At 40.6% G+C, this 24,985-nt stretch overlaps 1 protein-coding gene across 1 annotated transcript in view; it reads right to left on the reverse strand.

The window, feature by feature from the left end:
• The window catches only part of ITIH2 (inter-alpha-trypsin inhibitor heavy chain 2), a 286,914-nt gene that overhangs the window by 211,682 nt on the left and 50,247 nt on the right, over nucleotides 1-24,985 (reverse strand). The window contains exons 4-12 of the mRNA XM_069229266.1: nucleotides 24,648-24,820; nucleotides 19,735-19,839; nucleotides 19,305-19,467; nucleotides 15,336-15,443; nucleotides 14,741-14,866; nucleotides 14,352-14,468; nucleotides 12,251-12,419; nucleotides 7,007-7,132; nucleotides 5,203-5,384 (exon numbers count right to left, since the gene is read on the reverse strand). Of these exons, the coding sequence (XP_069085367.1) occupies nucleotides 5,203-5,384; nucleotides 7,007-7,132; nucleotides 12,251-12,419; nucleotides 14,352-14,468; nucleotides 14,741-14,866; nucleotides 15,336-15,443; nucleotides 19,305-19,467; nucleotides 19,735-19,839; nucleotides 24,648-24,820 (1,269 nt within the window). The remainder of the gene's footprint in view (nucleotides 1-5,202; nucleotides 5,385-7,006; nucleotides 7,133-12,250; nucleotides 12,420-14,351; nucleotides 14,469-14,740; nucleotides 14,867-15,335; nucleotides 15,444-19,304; nucleotides 19,468-19,734; nucleotides 19,840-24,647; nucleotides 24,821-24,985) is intronic.

The raw sequence follows: 24,985 nt of genomic DNA on the forward strand, positions 1-24,985 counted from the left end.
CTGACTACTGCTTATGTTGCAGAATACTGAGTAACCTGTGTGTTATGTGTGACTACTGCTAGTTTGCAGAGTAACTAATGTGTAACGTTCTGACAACTGCTAAGATAGCAGGATAGTACTGTTATGTGATGTTGGTCTGATAATTACGTTGTGTACAATACAGTATATTTTCATATAAGCTGGTGTTGTGTTTCCTTTGTGGTGGGGATATTGCGTCACATGTGTGTGTGTGTTGTGCAAGCGCTTACACATTGCCTCCGGGTTAAGCCTGACTGCTCGTGCCAAGCTACCAAGGGGGTGAGCAGGGGTTATCTTGGACGTGTAACTCCCTTGCCCTGACTAGAGTGGGTAAGTTCTGCCTGGCTGAGGTGCATACCCTAGCCAACCAGAAACCCCATTTCTAACAGCTCCTAGCTAGCGTCAAAAAATTTGAAGCTAGTTCCCCTAACTATAGCCATGGTGAGCCGTATCTCAGTTATTGTGCACACGCAGTGGCATTAGGGGGGCGGTAAGGGGTGCAAGAAAAGTGGAGCAGCACTGTGTGCAGCGCCACTTTTCTTAAATCAGGCCCTGAATACATTGCCGCTCAATCTAGTGTGTGGTGGAGGGTGGTTTGCCATAGCACTATTGAAACTACAGCTGTCTGGCTTTGGATGCGGTCATAACGCCTCTGAATATGAGAATTACTACATAGCTTTGCAATTGCAATGGGTGGCTAGGAGGTATACAGAACCTCTTGCTAAGGATTCTAACTACATAAGGGAAGCAAATGGAGGTAAGCAGTTGGTGCCTGACATGTTATAGAGGGATACTGAGAGAAAGGGTCAATTTAGACTACTGACAGTAGAAAAGTACCATTGGAGAAAATGCTTGTCCAAACAGCGTCTGCCTGTACATTAGAGACCTGCTGCAGCTCTATTCAGAATTCAAGAAAATTAGGATGCCAACCAACCCTGAACGGCATCTGGTCCCTGAGTCAAACGCTGAGCAAGCTTTATTGACTTTTTATGAAAGGTGTTGGGCATACAATTTACCGAAGGACAATTTGTGGCCTATGACACTGTTTCCTGGACTTTTAGAAATGTTTGGAAAAGTGGGACTACTGACCCAGATGTACACAAGGCATTGCGAGTGGTATAAACACTAGGGAAAGGCCAGAAGACCACTATGATATTATATTACGCTATGGTTGAACAGACTAAAGTTAGTATCGACACACAGTGGGTGAGGTGGGGGATGGACCTGTCCAGGATGCTCGCCGCTAACGAATGGGTGCAAATTCTTTAGTTCCCCTGGGATGTCTGTATAAATGTGAAATGTAAATCAATACAAAAGAAGATATTATAGGGAGCTTATCTAACTCCTCACAGAATCCATTGATGAATGTCGAAAATACCTCTGGTCATCAGCTGACTTAACCCACATGTTCTGGGATTAAGCCTTAAGTAGCAACTGGTAGGAGTGTGCTGATGGCTAACTGCGATAACCAGAGTGACAGGCGTACTGACTCATGAGAAGTGAATTCTGTGACTCAGACCCAGGTCTAAGAAATGTGAAATTAGTCACTAGATACATTGATATTGCCTTAGTGGTAGCCAAAGGACAAACTGCCATGGCATGAACATCTTCCATGACCTTATAAATGAGGTGTGGCTAAGAGAGGTGTACAAATGGGCTAAGGCAGAAAGCAATGCATTGTTCTTAAGGTATAAACAGGTCCACTGACCAACTGCTTCAACAGTCTGGGATGAATATTTCCATACCCTGATATAAAAAATGATGAGAGCCCTCCGTGATTGGTAACAGGTTGGTGGACTCCCACTATGTTGTGTTTTAGAGGTGTGTCTGCGCAGTCGATCATGGAACATCGATGGGTAAGATCCTCCGTCGGTGAGTAGTGGGTAGAGGGAAGTATCTGTCAATAGCTTCGTAGCCAGGCAATCTGAATTACTCTGGTAACCTATTACTTGTTCATTATGGTTATCAAGTCTGACGCGCTAGAATTGTATGATGTATGGAATCATCCGCCACTGGGTGACCGAGTTAATGATCTGTATTTATTTTGATTGAGTGCCAGATTTGATACACTATAGAAGCTGTATTAACCAACATGCTTTTATGTGTTTTACATCTTCTCTTTACACTCATAAAATACAATACAGAAAAAAAAATCAACATCAGCCAAAAGAAAGAGGGCTGTGAAATGGCGACAAGTACTGATCATGTAATTTGCCAGGATACTTGTTGCACAAGACGGATGAAGAAGGGGGCGGGCTCTGCTGTTGGGAAAATTAAAAGCCACAGAGAGCTCTGCTCATAGCTATCCTCATTAAGATAATAGCTCTGCTCACAGAGTGCTCTGTGGTCTGCCTATACAATTTTGACCTTTGCCCCCCAGGCTCATTATTTAACTCAGACACTCTGGTATTCGAATTCTCCGCACATCTGGGGGAGACAAGAAATCAGGTAAATAGGACATTCATGTACTCTTTGTCACCTCAGCATCAGGGTGTACTTTACCTGTGTACACAAAGCCCATCCGCTCTATTGTGCACTATGCCACATTTCCGGGCACTCAAGAATGCGGGAGATGAAAAAAGGACCTGGGTAATTGGTGTTTGTTCACCTTCATCGCGACGGAAGAATAGACCTTCGGCGGTCCCTTGGCACTCATAAGAGGCGCAGGCTGGTGTATTGAAGAATATCTGACTTTCAGTTTTCAGTCTGGCCCCAGAATTATGCTCCCTCCAACAAGTGGGGGGCAAAGACCAGCGGGAAATTGGCATGAACGTCAATTCACCAAAATGCTAGGGGTAGCGGAAGTGACATCGTACGCCCTTTGACCTTCAAATTTGCACACACACCACATTATTCACTGTTAGTGTAATAAAAACGTTGAGAGAAAACGGAGTGAAGAACCAAACAGCGTCCATAAGGATGAGCTGCCACTGTGTTCTTGGCACTGATTTTGCCACCTCTGAGGCTAGGGGTTCGCAAAGACAGTGCCAGGGGTCGCAAAGGGCAAGGCAGGGGTTGCAGCTGTGACCCCAGGTGACCCCTAAATAATGTCCTTGGATATTGGGCCCCATTGATCTATGAATGCTAGTATGTATGATGAGAAACAGCCCCGGAGCACCCTGAGGCACAGTAACAGTGATCCTTAGACAGCTTGTTTCCCTTCGATCTCGTTCCAACAGCACTCGCATTAAAATGTATTGCATTGCAGCTCTATGCCAGGCAGAAGTGCAAAAGGCTGGACCCGATTTGCAGTTACACTGGTTCTGTGTGTGAAAGTTTAGTAAATCTTGGACGATTTTTCTGTTGCTGGGCACCAAACCATCTATAGTAAAACTGTTCAAACCAGCACTGCTCCTTTCTTACTCCATGTCTAGCTGTCTCCATCGCCCCTTTAATATTTCTCTCTCTCACACACTGTTTTCTCCTTCTCCCCTCAATATCCCCTTTCTGTACAAGCTGGAATTAAACTTGGGAGCTGGAAAAAGTGACAGAGGTGCTAGCAGCGACCCTGGCCCTCTGAAAACAGGCCTCTAATGGTCCTTTCCCCCACGCAGATGCCCGATGGAATAAATGGCCAGTTAGGCACTGCATGATATAGGACAAGGCAGAAGGAAGATACCTCTATGATGTTTGGGAAATCTGAGGTACCTAACAGAAGGATCCAGTTAATAGTAGTTTACCTTATGTAATACAGACACACACAAGTATACACAATTATGTTTGCAAGAGTAGGATCACTAGGGGGCATATTTTCAATAAATTGGCATAGGGCAGTGCCACAAATCTTTTTGCTGTGCTGCCCCATGCCAATTTGAAAGGCAGTAATGTACAGTATTTACAAGATATGGTGCATTCATGTCCTTTCAGCCAGCACTGGCGCACAATTTGGTGCCTAGCGCCAATGCAGGCACCTTTGTACCATGGTGCAAGGGTCTGGGCTTTTCACAGGATTGTTTTTGCATGGGAAGAGATACCTTCCTGCACAAATGAGAATGCAGCACACATAGAAAGAGGAAAAAACAAGGAGAAATATCTTTATCCCCTGGGGAGGCGTACAGTTTTGACGCATTCCCAGGTTTACAGATCCTTGTAAATCTGGGAATGTGTCAAAACCCATGGGTGTTGCATGGGAAAACCCACCGCAACACTCATGGAATGCCCGCATCCCCCTGCCTCAGCGGCAGTGTGAGTCAAACCACTGACTTGCGCTGCATTGCCTTCCACCATATCTATAAGGCCATGAAGAGCCACGCAAAGTGGCTCAGTGTGGTCTTGGAGATATGGTTCTGCACTCTGTGCTGCCTAAGAGATGCACCGGTGGTGCAATGGGCTTGTAAATATGCCTCTAGGCATTATTGTGCAAACACTCACAGATACACACGCACATGATTTAGACACCTGAGAGCCAACACATATATTGGCGCAGTTTGAACCACCCCCCCCACAACCCTCACAAAACCAAAAACGTGCCCAGCTTTTGCTTAGAGGAAGCTGTAGTCACAGTGGGTGTCTGCTTGTGTGCTGTGTTCCCACAGCCCACCATCGCGTGGCATGAAAGGAACAAGGAGGGCTATAAAGGCAGCTCCTCTGCTAAGGCGGAGGAGCATCACCCCACTGGATTGTAAAAAAAGGAAAAATAAAATGATAATTACGCTATGTTATTATCATTTTAGTTTTCCTGGGAGTAAGGGGGTGGGGCTGGGCTTGAGTGGGCCGAAGGAGGGGTATGTGCACCACAAAGTGCTCATGTCTATTTGGCCGGCTGTGTTGGACCAGCAAAACAGACATGCGCACTTTACATGTTCCCTACCCAGCTGTATTGCACAGCCGAGTGGAGAACATGCACAGGCGCCCACTCCCAGTCTAAAGGGGGAAGCAGTCCACGCAGACCAATCACAACACTGCTGTCATGCTGGTAACAGCAGCGTCATGATTGGCTGGGAACCTCTGTGCAGCCAGGACAAGGACAGAGGGGAGACAAACACGTCTCCTCAAGAAGGTATGTTTTTTTTACCCCCCCAACTTGCCCCGTCCTGTCCCATATACTGTACTGTTGTCTAATGTTAAGAATTGAACTGAGATCGGATGTTATCGGATTAAAATATATCAAAAAAGAATTTCTATTACAAAAGTAAAAATAAATACTGAACATAGCCCTCAGAAATTATGAACACATAGTAGCACCTTAAGTTGCGTGGAAGTATCCTGATTTCCATAGATTCTTTTCGCCATCCCATGGTTTTCCTGAGCAATGCGTTCTAGAAAGTCATAGTCCACGTCAAAGCCGATGCCGAGAGCATGTAGCGAAAAATCATCATGCATTTCCTTTTTCACATTCTTCTGGATTTTAGACAGTTTCAGCTCACCTGGCAGAGAGGAATTTAGGCTGTAATTGAAGTGATACTTCAAAGCAAATGAACAGTGCTAGTCAGTCTCCTACATCAGCTCAACTCACAGTTCATTTTATTCTACATTAGTTGTCTGGCTGTCAACCAATAGCGGATTTATGTAGTAAGTATATTTTTTCTAAATGGTGAATTCACACACTTATTTTGGTACATATATATATGCTCTCCACCTAAACTTGGGAACTGCCCAGAGTTCTCTCTTCTTTTTTGAATATAAATATATATATATATATATATATACATATATATATATATATATATAGCGAGAGAGAGAGAGAGAGCGAGAGAGAGAGATCTTTCAGGTGGTTGTGTATATTGACTGCAATGTTCATAGTTAATTGATAAATCCATGAGCTTTGTAGATTATTGTTATTATTTATGATTTATTGATAATGCTTATTATTGCTGAACTCTTTAATCACTAGATATTTTCAGAAGCCAATATTGATGTGGGATTACATTTTGTGTCAAATGTGGGACTGCAAAAGAAGTGTAAGAATTAAGCAGGCAAGTATGACTTGTCTTTGTATGCGTCCATCATGCTAGAGAACCACAAGCACAGTTGAAGCCTTGACTTCTGGGAGGCAAGCTGTGCTTGGATATCTCGGCGGGATATATGTATCCTGGGAAGAAAAGGGGTTTGGACCTCACACCTGAGATTTCTCTGCTATTTTTAGGAGAATTGCAGATTTTTACTGTATTCCAGGTCGGCCATTTAACCCATGGGGCATCAGTTTCTGACCCAGGTGGCTGAATCAGATTCTGGGACCAGGATTGCGAGGGGGAGTCCATGTTATTTCTAGGACAGAGTGATATGGACCTGGGTTGATTCTTTGAGGAGGCATGTGTAGGTTCAGATACATTTGACTCACATATATTCGAAGTAGCAGAGACAGAGGGAGTTGTTTGTCATTAAGAAATCATCTTTTTGAGGGGTATGAGTGGAATGCATAATCAAGAGCAAAGTACTGTACAGGGTAAAGTGACGATGGGTTTTTTTTTGGGGTAAAGAAGTCTAATCTGTTGCTCAGTCCTTCTGTGTATGCTCTTGATAATATCACTGGTGAAAAGAACTACATTTTCCCTCCTTACCCTTTTGTCTCTCACTATATCCTGTCTCTAATCAACCCAACATTTCAAGGCTAGATTAGAATGTCTAGGGTATAGTATTATATTAAACCACTTAATTATATGACAAATTAAATAGCACACACTTTTCTAAATCATGAAGCGAATTTTGGTATTTATTCTTACTGCATTCACCAAGAATGATACAGTGCTATTGTGGCACAATTCTTCACAATATCTTCAATTTCACTTTCACATCTCTTTTAGTTCCCTTAAAATTAATTTAGTCAGGTCTACCTACACTGTCCAAAGTGCTAAAATTAAAATGCTTCCGAACTGTGTCTGAGAGTGCAGTTATTGAATGACAAACAACAGAATAAATCAACAAACATCACACCCCACAAGAGATGAAAAAGTACAGTGTATGCACTCTGCTTTTATACACATATAACCGAAAGCCCTGTGCTACTGTGAATCCCTTTTCTCTAGCTCAGGAGATCATTTTCACTTACCCACTGTGGGATCACCATCTGACACGAGAACTATCAGAGAGATTGAGTTGCTGTCCAACATGTCCCGGCTTTGGGCTTCCTTGAGGATAAATATGGCTCTAAGGAGTGCCTCGTTAATGTTGGTACCTGTGAGGAAAGATCCAAATGAGAAATATGCCAAAACTTTACCCTCAATGGCAAGATTTGATGATAAAAGCACCTTCATGAACAATGCATTTATCAATCAGTTGTTAATTTCATATAGCCATTAGGTCAGCCTCTTTTTCAGCTAAGGTGTCACAGTTGACAACACTTTGGGGATTTCTTTGGAATACATGGTTTCTGATAGAATTTCCGTGGGACTGTGCAGTGTGTGGCAGCCAAGAACAGTGAATATCAAGTGAGGGGATCTCCAGTTAGACTACTTCTGTAGCGGATTTTGTGCACATCTGGGATGCCTGTGTATTGGCTGAAGTTTGACGTCTAGGATCACTAGAAGATATAATAAAATAGTTGGTTTGTACGTCAAGCCAATCCCCCCACCCGATCTATCAATGATGTAATTCATGAACATGGGTTCCATATCTGTGGCAGAAGGGAATTGAGACACACCTGACAAGTACTGCTGCATAGTTTAAAAGAGATTAATAATTCTTCATTGATAAACGTAGATGCTATAGGAGAGTCATAATAAAGTCATAATCACAAGATAAATCTAAACGAGTATGCCACATGCATCGGAGCAGCACATAGGATTTACAGGTTGACTCCCTGAAACAAATGTCTCAGCAACCTTAAATTACAGGATCAATTGATTTATTTTATAAATTAACAAATTGGCCATATGACCAAATGAATCATATCTCTACAACAAACCCTAGCATATTTACCAGTACCTTCACATATATTTTATGCCAAGGTTAAGCAATTACATCTGCCTGCAGATTACACAAGTCAATGACCTTCTATCCTTTTAGGGATGAATGACATTTCAGCACTCTGCAACAAAGGAGAAATGTATACAATGCTAAATTTCAGCCATGATTTTAAACAGAAATTACCCTAATGCCTCAACACATTTCATACAAAATGTTCAGCACAGTACAGCTTCCTCACTGGCAAGGTTGAAAACGAGTATGGGAATCTGTCCCTTTGTTAGAAGAGACAGTACTCATCTACTTGCTCCTCTGGATGTTTGGGTAGACTTGCTTTCTCGAGATCCTGTCCACAAGCCTTTCTCTTTAATTTTTTCCTGGTAGAGATCACTCTACAATTAAAATAAAAAAATACTGTTTAGACATTCCTAAAGTGTCTAAACCTGAGGAACTATATTTCTAAACCTAAAGAAGTAAACCTGAGGAACTATATTTCATTCACCTGGTTCTCCAGTGGTTTACCTTAACTCGCTCATTTTACACCTATGAGCCGGGGGTGTTATTTCCTCCACCCAAATCCATCCACCTTAGTAAATATTAGTTGTAACTGGATATTGCCTCTGTTTTGCCCATCATTTATTGGACCTTCAAAATGTCTACCATCTTTTGATGACCTTTCATAGTGTTCCCTCATGTTTACCAAACAGTAAATTAGCTTTCGTCCACTGCATATATGATTCTATTGGCTCACCTAATATTCGCTTACCTATTTTTATAGATGTTCAATATAGACACTTATGACCACTGCACTAGCAACACTTATGCACAAACAACACATATGATAAACAATAGAGTTTTGTGGGAAAAAGACGTGCAATGAGATCCCTAAATGCAAATGAAATTGCTATTGTTTACAGTTTTTATTCAGAGATTCTAATCTGAATTAAGGTAGTTTCAGCAATAGTGTGTTGCACATCCTTTTCATCTTGTAGTTGTATTTTTGATTTCAAGGTGTGGTGAAAAGATATGCATTTGAGGATCTAAATGAAGTTTGTTGATTTATTGGATTTGTACTCCAATAATGTTCTGTGATTTGCCTATTTTGTAAAATATGTTTTAATTACAAATGCAAGGGCAATGTTTTACCAAAACTTTGAATCAAAAATATCTTGGGTCACAAATATTGTTGCCAAGATATAACAATGTCAAAAATATCATAGGTCTTAATACCTGAGGTACAATATCATTTTTAGACATTTAGGGCCTCATTACAAGTCTGGTGGTGGTGGTGGCGGTCAGACTGCTGCACTCCAGGCGGTCTGACCGCCACATTACAGCCCTGGTGTTCATTCTGTCAGGGAGTCGCTTTCACTGCCGGGAACATAGTCTCTGATGGGCTGACGGTAGTCGCACTCGTGGTCAGCCATGGCGTCGCTGAACTCAGCATCTCTGTGCTGATCAAGACTCCTGTTTACGCAAGCCTTTCCATGGCGGGGAACCCACCTTGGAAAGGCTGGCGGAAACCCAGTGCTAGGGGCCAGAGAGGGGACCTGCACTGCCCATGCCAGCAGCCTCAGAATGCTTATTGTGTACTTTGCAGACAGTGTGCCTTCCGAGGGTGCTGGCATGCCAGAGTATTGGCCTCGGCTCCCTTAAGGGAGCAAAGACCAATACTATAGCATGGTTCTCGCCAGGCTGTAATACAATGTTCCCGCTGGTCAGCCTGGTGGAAACATTGTAATATGGTGGGGGGTGAGGCAGTCAGGTTGACGGCTGCCTCGGCCCTGTGAGTTTGACGGTCGGCTTGACTGACTGCCATACCTCTAATGAGCCCATTAGTATTTCTTTTAAGTATAGTTGCATATCATAATATATTGTTTATTGTAGGTGTATGAAATATCTTTTTTACTAGTTTGAGCATATTAATGATTTTAATATAATGCATGATAAGTGTAATTATGTTTGTGGTTACTTTGTTTTAGAACGCCTTGTACATTATTATATATCTTTTAATTTAATTAGAAATTGTTAATTTAGTAGCACTTTTTGTATTTGTAGGGAATTAGAGTGGGAAGATTTTTAAAATGTAAATTGTTTTTCATTTATAATTAGTTGCTTATGTAAGTTAATGTTTAATTGTAATATGATTAAATGTTGTTTTAGTTACTCATTGATTTTTAATAATCATTAATTGTTTGATCAATTTTTAGTTAAGTATTAAATTGTGTTAATTTTATATTTATACATGTTACGTATTTTAGGTAATAATTAATATTTATAATCTATAATTGCTATATTATTTTTATTATTAATTGTAATTGTTTGTCAGTACCCATTTTAGGGTAGGAGGGAGGGAAGTGGTTTAACTGAAAATATTTATATGTGTATATCTTGTATTTGCAAAATAAATGTTTATTTGTCTACATTTTAATATTGTGTACTTTTTAATGAAATAATGGCATTATATATGTTTTAATATTTTGGTCTATATTTAAATGTTTTAATGAAACGAATAATAATGGGAATAACAACTCTCCCCTCTACAAAGTCCAACACTACTTTGGCTTATTTTGGAGTGGGACGAGAAATCTGACTCCTTCAAAGACCAACACTTTCACCTACTTTTGCTTATGTAGGAGTCAGTAATTCTGATTTCACCAATGCCCAACACTTTCAATATTTTCACTTACATTAAAGTAGGACTAGTAAATCTAACCACTCCAAAGCCTAACACTTTCCCTATTGTTGCTTACATTGGAGAGGGAATATTAATCTAACACGCACAAAGTCCAACACTTCTCCTAGTTTTGCTAACTTTGGAGTGGTAATAGTCAATCTGACCCCTCTAAAGTCCATCAGTGTCCCTCCTTTTGCTTGCATTGGAGTAGGAATATTAACTCTAACTCCTCCAAAATTCAATACTTCCCCCACTTTTGCTTATGTTGAATTGTGAAAAATAAATCTAACCCTTCCAAATTCTAACACTTACTCCACTGTTGCTTCATTTGGATCGGGGATAGGGAATTTGACACCTCCTGCCCAATATTTCCCTACTTTTACATATGTTGGAGTGGAAATAGTAAGTCTCACCTCTCCAAAGTCCAACACTTTCAATATGATTGCTTACATTGGAGTGGGCCTAGTAAATCCGACCCTTCAAAGTCCAACACTTTCCCTACTGTTGCTTATGGTAGAGTGGGAATAGTAAATCTAACCCCTTCGAAGTTCGAAGTCCAACACTTTCTCTGCTTTTGCTAACTTTTGGAGTGGGAATAGTTAATTTGACCCCCTCTTAAACCTTGTCCTTACTTTTGCATATGTTTGACTGGGAATAGTAAATTTGATCAATCCAAAATCAAATAATATCCCTCCTGTTGCTCAGATTGGAGAGGTAGTAGCAAATCTGACTCCTCCAAATTTCAAAATTTACTTTTGTCTAGATTGGAGTGTGAATAGTAATTGTGACCCCCCCACCCCCACATATTCCAACACTTTCCCTATTGTTGCTTAGTTAGAATTGTTCCCATTTATTTTATTTATTTTAAATAATTGTGAAATTAAACAATTAGTAATTTTTTTATTTTATATTTGTTTAAAATATTATTTTAAATTTTATTTTTATATAATTTGCTCTAGCTTATGTTATAAGTGTGCATGTTTATTGCCCTTTTCTATTGCTATGATTATTATTTGTATTGTAATTTATTGCTATTAATTGCTTAACTAATTTTTATTCTTTTAATATATATGTGATTTTAACTGTATTTTATAATATTTGTTATATATTATTTTTGTACATGTTAATTAAATTATTTTCTTAAACTTTAGTATGTGAATTGAATTAAATATAATGCCATGGATAGTATTTATAAATACTTGGCTGTTTTGGTGATATTCTGATCAACAATATTTTTGTTGTGATATTTTTGTAGTTTACATACAAAGCACAATATTTTGGTAACTGATATTTTAGTTGGAATATTTTTGTTCCCAATGTTTTGTCATGCATCACAGTGGCTATATTACATTGGATATTATTATGCATGCTTTTGGTTTGAACAAAACTGTTATATTCAGGTTAATAATCTTTCTGCACCTGTTGAAATTGGAGCCTTAATGCACACTCCCACTCCTAAAATCATTTTCACATTCTTCTAATAAACTGTTCAGGACAAATAAAGTTGTTTACATTTCAAAACACTTCCATAAAATAAACTTAAAGAAAGAAGAATGATTTCTGTTGGTTTCTTTCAAGACCAATTTCTGAAATAAACTCATGAACGATATAGGATCAAAGTGATTCTGACTTAAATGTTGTCGTCAAATAATTTTGAAGAGAAGCTGGTACGATTGCCCCAGCTTGTGGCACACTTTCGTCATAGCCACTTACCACCACCTGGCTGAATTTCACGGATGTACTTCTTAGCATCTTCTGTCTGGATTGAGGAGGCTCTCACCAGTTCCTCTCTCCAGCATCGGACATTGTGATTGAAGTCTATGACACTGAATTGGTCATCAGAGCGCAGGTCATCTAAGATAGTCTGCATAGCTTGAACAGTCTAGAACAGAAGATTGAAGAGAAAGAAATCATCAACTGCTTCCTGAGTATGGACAGAGAAAACTCTTTGTCCACTTGCACTATGCCCCAAGGGACTTTTTGAAAAACTGTTCAACAGTAAACACAGGTCAAAATCTAGTAGCCAGACAGTAGATTTCTGTAAACATAGTAGAATTTGATTTGTTGTTGCTGCATCCTGACTTAAGGCCCCATCACGAGTTTGGCAGTCATGAGACCGCCAAACTCGTGGTGACGGTTGGTCCACCACAACTGTGGCAGTCCGACTGCCAAATTACGACTTTGGCAGGTGGACCCACCTGAAGACTGCCATCCCTGTCAGGATCATAGATCCAATGGGGTTATAGTGGTCAGGCTTGTAATCAGCCATGGCAGCGCTGAACTCAGCATCGCCTGGCTGATTACAACCCCACTTTCCGTTAACCTTTTCATGGCGGGAGCCCGCAATGAAAAGGCTGGCAAAAAGCCAGTGCTGGGGGCCACAGGGGGACCCCTGCACTGTCCCTGCACCTCCCCGCCTAGCACCGTGTATTCCTAGGGTGCTGAAGTGTTAAGATATTGGCCTCAGCTCCTTTAAGGGAGCATAAGCCAATATCATAACACTGTTCCCACCAAGCAGCCCAGCGGAAACGTGTATTGCAATGTTCCCATTGCTCAGCCGGGCGAGAACATTGTAATATGCTTGGGGAGGGACATCACCACCATGGCGGTGGCATCCCTCCATGAAAAGGCTAGCGGAAAGTGGGGTTGTAATCAGCCAGGCGTCGGTGAGTTCAGTGCTGCCATGGCTGATTACAAGCCTGACCGCCGTCACTCCACCGGGATTTATGATCCTGGTGGGGACGGTGGTCTTCAGGTGGGTCTGCCCGCCGAAGTCGAAATTTGGCAGTCGAACCCCCACCGCCGTGGGGGTCGACCACCACCTCTAGTTTGGCACTTTCATGACCGCCAATCTCGTAATGAGACCCTTAGGCCCATATTTATACTTTTTTTGCGCTGCATTTGGGTCATTTTTTTACGCAAAAGCGGCGCAAACTTACAAAATACAATTGCCACTTTTGCGTCAAAAACTGACATAAATGTGGCGCAATAAAAGTATAAATAAGGACCTTAGTTTCCTATTTTGCTGGAAATGGAACTGCTTTTGTTTCTGCTTGAAAGTTGGTAATGTAATTCTCCTTTTCATATGACCACAGAGAGCAGTGCAGTTGATGATGCCATACTTTGCAAAGGGGTGCTTTTATATTTGTGCATTATAAGGATGTAAAAGGGAAAGACATTCACTGAGCACAATGGGTCTTTTGTGCCCCGAGGTTTATATCTTAGTCGGGCAATATAGGGTGCCAAGATAAACTGCCTTGCATAATATGACTGGGAATTTGAGTGTGATGAGATCCACTAAATTCAAGAATATATCACTGATTTATGAGTTTGTTGGAAAAAACTTGAAGTTATAGTGATCACTTGGGTTTCAGCATTTGTGACCATTCAAGAGCTAGAATAGTGTTTTAGGGTGTCCTTGCTATAGGTGCCATAGTTTAGGGAAAATTAAGTTCAGCATTGTACAAGCATCTGTAAAATTGATTAGGAATGGAACATTTCATCTCTTCTTGTATGTTAAATAGGGTAAGGGAAGATGACGTTGTGAGAGTAGGAAAATAACCGGATGGCTACAATGACTAACCTTCATCCTTCAAATACCAAGTAAATGTCAAGGAAAGACCTTCAGTTTTTTAAATATATTTGTTATTTGAACATAGTGGTTGAAACAAGATGTATAGTCATACTTTCCTCTCAATTGAGTGTGTTACTACACGATTTAATATTTCAAAGAATAACATTAGTGTACTTTATCGATGTGATACATTGTATGCACTTTATTAGAAATGACAAGAAATATTTCAAAAGTATTTACTTGTCTCATTTTCAGTCCCCACATCGAACCACTGACATCAATAACGAATAATATATTTTTTGGCAGAGGAGGCAGATTTTCAGGAGCAAAGAAGTGAAGGAAATATCCATTAAAGACCTGTAAAAGAGCAAGTGAGTTATTAGACAGTGGTAGGCAAGAACACTCGTTGTTGTGCACAGGTGAGAACAGAGATATGTTTGACCATGAGAAGCATGAGATCATCACACACTCTTTGGGGAAGGAGAGTAGTAAAACTCCTGAAGAAATGGCATCTCTTTGAAACCATTCCCAATATTACTTTTAAGGCTTTACGGTGTTTTCAAGGATCTTGCCACCCCCAAAATGTTTCCATTACACCCTGTATAAGTAACTACTTAATGAAAACACACCTGAAGTTCAGAAGAAGGATCCCTGCTCGTGTCATACTTAACAACAAAGTTCCCATCTACCGCGGTTGTGGAGCATTCCGGACATTTTCGCTGCTGATCCACTGTTGGCCGGAAAGATATGTGAGCCTTCAAAGAAGCAGAGTAATGAATCACTTTCAGTTAATGGTTTATCTTAAGTGTATTTATTAGCACTGCTCCTTTCTACCTATGTTCTGCCCCCTTCATCATCAGGAAACATCTAAGATCTCTGAAAAAAAAACAGAGAATCCAAAATGCATTCTTAGACGAGTATAAAAAAAAAATTAATGTCCACAGAAGGATTATAAGTTTATACCGTAGGAATTTCATTTGCCATCATATGCTAAAACCCCTGTAGTCCAAAGCTGCCATATAAAATGCAACAAAGCTCGTGTTTCACATCATGTTGTAAGAAAGAGCTCTCTCAGCTTCCAAAGACTTGCACTTACTTGACTTGAAATTTAGAATTTATCCAGTGTTCCGTGAAGGATAGTTTGAGCAATTTTATGACTAGGCATGACTTCTCAAATATATATTTCTTTGTGAACTAGTCCATTTGATCAAACTGTTGACTTACCCTTTTCTCTTCTTTTGAGATATTGACAAGTCCAGCAAAATGTTCCCCAAGAGAATTTGGAACATTGATAAAGCGAATTCCCTGAGGCTCTGTAATGTAAACATCGACCTGTAGAAGAAAGAGACAAGAGTGTTTTTATGTTTTCAGAATCTGACAAAGCAAAAGACTATGGGCCCGAATGCGAGTCTGGCAGTTTGAAGATCAAAATACTCGTGGTGGAGGTCGGACCGCAGCGGCTGTGGTGGTCCAACCACCACATTATAAGATTGGTGGTCAGTGTAGCCAAAAGACCACTGTCTCCGCCAGGATCTCTGATCCCGACGGGATGACGGCAGTTGTGGTTGTAATCAGCCACAGTGGCACTGAATCCAGTGCTGCCGTGCTGATTACAACAATGCTCTCCACTAGCATTTTCATGGCAGTTCAACCACAATGAAAAGGCTGGCAGAGAACAAATGCAGGAGGCCTCCCTTGCCAGCACTGCCGGAATGCGCACTGTCTGCTGCACAGACAGTGCGCATTCCAAGGGCGTAAGGGGGACCCTCTGTGTGACGGCAATGGACTCAGCTCCATGTGGGCTGACCGGTGGAAACTTTGGTTTCCGTCGTTCAGCCCAGTGGAAAACTCGTAATGGGGCCGGTGGGGAAACGGCCAGCCCAGCGGTGGTCTCCTTACCACGGGTCTGGCGGTCTGGTTTTCTGACTGCCAAACTCGTAATCAAGACCTTTGTATTGAGCACTCTTTGTTCATACTGACACAGGAACATTGCTTTGTCACAAATTCCAGCAGTTATCTTAATCCTGCGGTATGTAAAGTGTGTTTCCTCCATTGCGGTCACGTTTCCCCAAAATATGTTGACAGTGAATAAAGAGCCATGGGGTTGCTTTGGGATAACCCGATTCTATTTGAATGCTTCCATCCTCCCAATCATTTTCAATCACATTTTGTGTTCTAATAGGTAGTAACACATTACAACAAAGACACTATCTCAATATTTGAGCTCGATAATTGAAATATACTAATAACAGGAATTATTACTAACAACAAAAAAAACAAGCAATTGCAACAACATATGTAGTAATAATACTAATACTACCACTACTACTACTACTACTAATAATATCACACAGTGAAATAGAAACTAACTGCTTCGGAAACTAGACTTGCGTATGTTGCAAACGTTGCCTTGATATCCATTTCACTTTACACATTTTTTTATTTTTGCAAAGTAACTATTTTTGGGGACAACTCCACATTAAGAAACATATTCACTCTTTCTGGGCATGAGGGGAGCTAATTTGCAGGAAACAGAGCTACATTTCTTGATGTAAAGGTAATGATGCCAGAAGCGTGCATGAAGATACTTTCTAGCAGTGGTGTAACAAAGGCCTCCGCAGCCCCTGCAGTGCAGGGGGGACCCCAGAGCTTCGGGGCTCCCCTCAGCACAGTACACTGTGCACAGGAAGCAGGCCCCTGACTGGGTCCAGTGGGAGGGGGTCCCCTCAAAGTACTTTGCAGGGGGGGCAAGTTTCGTTACGCTACTGTTACTTAGACAATTATAGCTGATACTGGGAGTTGTAGCTTGTGCACTCCTCTGAGCTTTGAAATGCCTATCTGCACTTAATGTCCATATTCATTTTAGGTAATGCACTGGTTTTGTCTAAAGACAACGTATCTGAAGCTCTTGTCAATTTACTAAAATAAAGATTAATTTATCCAAGCATTATATTATAATTTTCTTTAAATGAGAATAATAGTTTGATCCCTTTGTGACTGCAAGAAAAGTAGTTTTTTTTATTATCATAGCCTTTTTCTTTGCTCCCTGCCTTGTCCTTCTCCCATAAGTATGGTGCAACATTGATTCACTGACCAGCCTTTTTCAGGACTGGCCTTTGAGACAGCTATCTCACAAGACTGTTGTTTTAAACTCTATAAATATATGTATATATAGTTATATATATATGTGTATATATATATATATATATATATATATATATATATGTATATATATATATATATGTATATATACTTTACCCCCTTGACAGATCACCCTGAAACATTCAAGGAAGGAGCTTTTATAAAGGTTTATGAACATTCTTCAAGATGGTGCCAAAGTTAATAGCAAACCAAAAAGAGTTCTGTCTATGGAAAAGCAGACCTAACTATAACTATTGAGTATGGCACCATCTTAAAGAATCTTACATACATTAAGTACATTTAGTTGTACTTTTTTTAAAGCAATGCTTTGCAGACAAACATTCGCAAAGACGACAACTCAGCACTCGCATTACAAAGGCAAGACGTATTGACTTTCCTAATGCTTGTCTGGTTTAAAGGCTGTCTTGCCAGTCTTATGTCTTCTTAAAAAAAAACATACATAATAAAAATCAATCTATACAGCCTACTTTATTTATTGTCTGTTCAATGGTCAGTCTCTGTCTCACATTTTGCTTGTCGCATCACAGCCTGCAGTATGGGGTATTGGGTCAGCCACACCCGTCACTAGCTCTGCTAAATGTGAGTGGCAGCATTTTTCTTTGGCAGGTGCGCTCACCCACCTAGAAATTAGTCCACTTCACTACCAGTGCCTGTGGGCCCAGCTCTGCTGTAATCTGTAATTCCTACTTTCATGTATTTTTTAACTTGAGTTTTGTGAGATGTCATTTTCACTTGTTTTTTCGTAAACATATGCGTGTCACCGTTAGGTGATGTAATTTTTCATTTTTTTAGTTTTGCTGCCTGCTGCATGGGTTTGCCTATAAAAGTAATATAAAAAATGCAAGCTTGTTAAAGACAGACCTATTTGCGTTGCTTGTTCTTTCTGTCAAAATGGTAAATAAAGCTGCCAGTTATCCAGGGGATACCTGCCCTCTGCTGTGAAAGGAAACAAAGACACTAACGTTTTCTTGGCTACATATGGCTTTTACTGAGACTCATTTAAAACTGGTCTATGCCTCAGGCTTTGGGCTCACAGTTGTCTTAAATAGTTGAAGTGCTGGAGCAGCACTATTTTAACAGCTTAGTAAGTGACCAGTAGTTGCTTGTCATTGGAGCATTTAAGGAATGCGCTGCTCTTGGCTGGAAATGTTGCAGCATTTGTTGACATCTTTGAAATAATGACATCACCCAATAGAGCACACGAGAACATGACAATAACATAACACAGGTAACGAAAGAAAGCAAAATAACACCCCCAAAAATAATATAACTAGGCATAGCATGGTAAAACAGGATACAACACAGCAGCCATGGTGTGGCACAACAAACACAAAATTCAATAGTACAACACAAAAGCACAAAAAACAACACAATAGATCACCACCACAAGAAAACACAACACAAGAAAAAATCTTTTACACAAATCTGCTTTTATATTATGGTGATAAAAGCCGTTTGCAGCAAGCACTGCCTTTCCACCAAGGGTATGTAAGAGCACCAGACAATATGTTCTGTCCTGCACCACATCTTTTGGCAGGATGCATTCTCAGAAAGAAGTGCTCGGTTCTTGAAATAGTGAGAAATCTGCACTCACAAGTTTACACGCTCACATTGGTGCAGATGTATGACTGGCTGGCATTCACAAAGCTTTTCCTGGTAATAGAGGGACATCTGCGCGAATCTCAGCCTTCCAGGAGTAATTCTTAAAAAACTTTTCTGAATTTCTGTTTCAAATGCAGATATACATAAATGCGTATTTGGGTATGAGGGAAAAAAGAGCAACAGCTAATTCATTTCTTCTCCTCTCCATGAGTGAAGAGAATGACGCCCTTCTGATGCACCCCTACCAGTTTTGGTCTTTTTTCCATTCCCTTACCAGGAAGAGATTTACCCATGGCCTTGTCAGGAGTACCTCTCAAACAGTCTCCAGGATGGAAATGGCTTCAATAGCCGAACAAGTGTAAGTGATGAAAGTACATTAGCTTTCAGGGCATATTCGCTCTGGATCATGCACCGGTGCAGAAACCTTACCTGCAGGTTCTTGGCCAGCTTTCCTGGCTCGAGGTGGATCACGTGCTCGTAGCGTCCAAGCTTCCGTCGCAGTGCTTCTTGGTAATTGATTTCAAAGGTGACCTTAGTACCAGGGGGGACGCTCAGGTCAGCTTTAAAGTTTTCCATGTCCATAGAGTTTGTTCTGAATGTCGTAGATAAGCAAAGTTAGTATTTTCACTCTGTTTTCTGCACCGTAATATACATTTAGATTTTACAGCTAATAAATACCTTGCCGTGTATAGTTAGCCATGTTGAGGTCAAAGTACGGGCCTCAGAAATGATAATTGATTTGAAAAATATTGCGTGTTAAGTATCTCTAACAATCTATGCCTACCGTCGAAGCAACACAAGAAGAACATGTCTATAAATATTGTAAAATCTCACACAATTAGACATTGACGGTGTTCACCTTACAAGCCCAGCTGCTTTGCCTTTCGCTCTTGCCTGTGAGAACAAGCTCCTGGCGACCGACTTTTCCCTTATAGAACCACTAAATGTGATGCCATTGACGTTCCTAAAAGAGAGACAGAGAAAGCCTCATATAAATAAAATAAAAGGTGTAAGGTTGTGCAGATTGACTCAGACAGTTTTATTAACGTTTCAAATTCAAATTCACTTTATTTCGGGCACAAATGTGACCATAAAAGTATGCAAAATAAATATCACAATCCAGCACTTTAAGAGAATATAAATATAATATGTAATTAAAAAATATATATTATAAAACCCAGCAGCAAGCAAGGTTCCACACGTATAGGGGATACTGGTCATTAGATTGTGATGAAGTGATTGGTGGCTTGTGGGCATCAAGCATGGCTTGCCATTGTGCTCACTAGATAACTTATGTTCCTCACCCCTTATTTTAAGAAAAAGTGTCTGCTAACATAAGATTCCATATTTGTGGTAGAATGGGGTTTTGAGAGGGATTGCCGACCGATGGGAGGTCTCCCCCCCGGGAGGATTGGGGAAGGCAGAGCAGTCCGGGACTGTGTGGGGCTATGGCGGGCTCTATTTGAGCTACATGATAGCCCATGGTATATAAATAGCAAGTTCACATGGCAGACAGAAATGTAGGAATAGTGAACCTGGCAGTCCACATTGAGAACAAAAGGAGGGGTGGAGAACAACAGGCCTGGACAAGTCAGGAAGTTAAACGTTGTCTCAGGAGTTATGCTAGTTGCAAGTTCATTGTTATATTGCATCAGAAGGCAGTTAACTATAGTAAGCAATTTGAACAGTTTAAGGAGTACAATATGGAAAGGGCAAGGTTAAGAGGTGGGGAGCGTAGGGTAGAGTAGGGAAAGGGGGTGAGTTTTGTAGATAATTGGCTGTATAGTGAGGTCAATAGTTTTGTAAGGCAAAGGCTGAGGTTTTTCGAGCTGTAAGTGCACCTGTTTCCAATAAAAGCAGCCTTTTTCACACACAGTGCTCGTGTCAGTGTCGGTAATGCCGCTTTGCTCAACCTTTGTGGTGTCTTGTGGTTTAAATCAAGTATACATAATTAGGGGTAGGAGAAAAAATACTGTAAGGAGAATCAGGCAAAATCCACCTCTATGTTCTATTTGCCTGTGAAGTATGTATGAGCTAATCTAATGAAAAACACAAATCTGCTCCAGAAGTGACCTAGAAAGCGAGTGGCTTTCTTCCCAAGGACACAAACCTCTGTGTTTGATCTACCTGTGTGGGCTGCCAAAGATATTCTGGTTAGCTGTCAGAAACCAATCAGAATGGTCCAACCCTAGAAACCCTTTCATCCAATCCGAATAGGCCTGCATGTTAGCATCATTGTGGGTGGCTGCTGGCACCTGATCAGAACAGACCATGTGTCAACTCACTGTGGATTGCGCAGGCTGATAATTACACTCAGTAAACAGGAGTGCTGTGACACTACTGCCTGCAGTTCCGTTTTTTTAGAGCATCATAGGTGTATGCGGATCACACAAAAATTGTGAATTCAGATCATGGTATGTGTATCCATAATGCAAACTAAAAATAATCGGCCAACCATATTCAAGATTTATTCTATCCTTATGCAAGATGATTACAGGAAGTGATTGCTATCAAATATATAAAACAAGTCACATGTATATGTTGTTTTAATATTCACTCCCCTCCCTCCACATGGGTGGTTGTGTGATGCTCTTTTTTGCCTTAGGGGTGTGGTCTGTGCTCTATAAAGCAACACAGGAAAATAAAAATATAAATACATGCCTGCAGAAATAAACAAATAAATAAAGGAAATATGTTTATATTGTTGCTGAAGGTAGAATTGAGGGAATTTTCTAAAGTGTTATAGAAGTTTTTATCAAAAAGCAATGGCTTTCACCCATCAAAGAATATTTTGAATTTCATTTTAATTTTCTATTTATTTTTATATATTCTCTAAACCATCATCCTAAAAAGATAACAATAATAGTTACATTGAGCAATATAAACATTAAAACTTTAGGCATAATATTAAAACACAGATTTGGGGGGAGTACAAGAGAGCAAAGTCAATCATGCATCGGACATGGAACAATCCAATACACACTATGAACCTAGGGGCCTAAATAGTAAGCGTGGTTACTAGTTGAAATGCAAGTCACCCTTCAGAGCATGTGATGATCCAAATTAGGATGTAAGAAAGATAACTGTGCAAAGAACTGAAAAAGACTCTGAAAACCTAAGGGTCACACCGTTCAGCCCATTTGCAGAATCAGCTATATTTTAAACATGGTGGCCCAGAACATTGTTGTACTTTATAAACCATAATGCCTATGAATAATTTGATTTAAAAGGCCAGGAGAAATGTTCCTGTGCCACAAATGTGACTTTGAGTCTTCTATTTTATGTGAAGACAAACTGGCTAACGTGCATCTACGTATGTTGCTACAGTTTCTGAACAGGCTGAAGCCCAAAAAGAAACAGAAGAAACAGAAGATTTCCCACCAGGGACCTCTACCATGCCATTGAGCATGCTATGTAGTGCCATTGTTTTTTTTATTCCATTACCGGTATTTATGTAGCAAGGAAGGAAGAAGCCTTAGGATGCAGCAGAGCATTTCAAACGGGGCAGGGAACTTACTTGACTCAATGTCTGAGTCCAGAAGTGCGAAAGACAAACTTACTAAACCAATACTTAATGGACAATTACAACAATGGATGAGTAAAACAATGGATGAGTACCACAATGGATGAGGATATCAGTATTAGAATTTAACAATGGAAGAATACAGCAATGGAAGAGTACGGCAATGGAAGAGTACAACAACGGAAGAGCACAACAACAAAAGAGTACAACAATGAAAGAATGTAACAGCAGAAGAATACAACAATGGAAGAGTACAGTATAACAATGGGAGAATACAACAGTGGGAGAATTCAACAAAGGAAGAGTACAACATTTGAAGAATAGAATAATGGAAGATTACAACAATGAAACAATAGAACAATGGAGGAGTCTAACAACGGAAAAATTCATCAATAGAAAAATACAACCATGGAAGAGTACAACCATGGATGAGTAAAACAATGCTACAGTACATCAGTGGAAGATTACAACGATGAGAGAATTCAACAAAGGGAGAGTTCAACATTTGAAGAGTACAACAATGGAAGAGTACAACAATGGAAGAATAGAACAATGGAAGAGTACAACAATGGAGAAACTCGAAAATTGCATACATCAATGAAGCAAAATGGTAACAAGAAGGTTAAACACATGGACAGAAAAACAGAAAAAGACAGATAATCTTGGTGGCAGAGCTGAGGGAAATTGGATCAGGTGGATGAAAACTGGACGATTTATAGAAAGTCTTATTTTCTGTTTTCGGAGACCAACCGCTTGCTTACAGAAATTTTTTATGTGTTCCATGAAAAGGTAGTACACACTTTTACATGTCTGGCTGACTTAGATTAGGGCCTCACCTTATGGTCTTCATTTCTATAATTTCCTTCGATCACGTCTTATTTTTCTGTGTCACACAGACAAGCATATTTTGAATGACAAATGGTGTGAAAGAAGCCTGCTTCACCCCATATCACAGTAGTAACACTTTCTTCTGTTTACCATGACCAGAGCCTATCAGTGCTGTGGTACAACCCTCTCATCCCCTCTTTGTGCACTGGCACCTCTCATCCAAACAATTACTTTAGTAGGCACTTCCAGCCCACGTCGAATTTACCGATTGGTCCAGGATATCTAGGCAAAACAAAGTACCCACTCTCCCCAAAATGAGAAACATGAGAAAGCTATTTTCCCACTCCCTCATGTAAGCTCTGACTCCATAAACCTGCAGCATGAAGCCCACTCTTTAGCAAGATAACTTTATATGCTGGAGCAACTTTCTCTTCAGCACTGAGGTTGTCTTAAATATAAAGGCCTCCATAAAGAGCCGCCCAGAGTGGTACGCTTGTGGTATACTGCTCTTAGCAACACCAAGAAATCCCCAAATTTCTGGGTTCAAAAACACAACACTTGGATTTCTCAGGTGCAGAAACATAGGCTGGGAAAGGGGCAGAGGCTGTGGGCAGAGGCACAGTCCAGCTCCTGGTCGCTCCTCCAACAATACTGGGAAAAAACAGTGCTCCCCACAGGGATGGCACAGTATCTCCTCCATCCACATGCGCTCCCTGCCACCCAACAGTACCTTTTCCCCAAATCCCATTAAACTCTACTGAATCAAGAAAAACAAGCCTTAAAAGACCCGTAATTGCAGGTCTGTTGAGTTCTTCCATAGTCTAGAAACTATAACTCATAATCCCGGTTAGCTCACAGAGAGGTTCCAGCCGGAAATGTTAACTCCGTCCTTGGTATCTTCTTGCAGAGTTAAGTTGAAATTGGAATGGGGCCCTTAGTGTACAATAGTTATAATACTATTGTTTAGTTTTAGACTAAAGACTAATAGCCATTACCATCAGGCAGGAGCTACTCGGACTTTAAATGTTACTAATAATACAGTCCATTCATGTGTGATGCAAAACTGGACTTATTGTGTTTTTAGAAAGTGGGCAAATTATTTGAGGGAGAAATCTGGGCCATTGGTAAATCTCACACACCTCTTTCAGTCAGTGCATTGTAGTGTATTGTTGTATTTCTATAGCTCTTTCCTATGCAGGGAGCTGAAGCGCTTCCACGTACAGGTAACACTCTACAACATGCAGGGTGAGTGGTTGAAAGTGTGATGACTTTGTTATGATCATGCATCTTAACAACTATTTTTATCGTATTCAGAATGAGATTGCGTTGAGCGTGCTCCTATATGTCAACAAACAGCCAAGACGTGACTCATCCGAGAGATAGCCACAACCCTCCCGCCTCGCTGTGCATCACTCACTTACATGGTGAAGTTATTGATGAAGGCATCTTTCGGAAGTTTGATGTCAAACCCGACTGTCTGTGGGCGCTTGGCATTGTTCACCACTTTGCTGCGGATCCTCGTGTTCACAAAATGGGAGGTGATTCTGGAGTCCACTCTGTAGCTCTGAAGCGTCACCTCGTCTCCAGTGTCTACCTGTTCACAATAAAGAGCATGCAAACTGTAAAACTGGCCATTTAGGCGTGTGTGCAGCAGTGTTGGCTGGCTTATATCTACAATGGGGGCGGTGGGGTACAATAATAATAATGAAAAACAAGCATTTGCAATGCAATAGCTGTTGCATTTTTTTGAGTTAGAGCT

This window comes from Pleurodeles waltl, chromosome 4_1, assembly GCF_031143425.1.
Source record: "Pleurodeles waltl isolate 20211129_DDA chromosome 4_1, aPleWal1.hap1.20221129, whole genome shotgun sequence".
NCBI classification, from domain to species: domain Eukaryota; kingdom Metazoa; phylum Chordata; class Amphibia; order Caudata; family Salamandridae; genus Pleurodeles; species Pleurodeles waltl.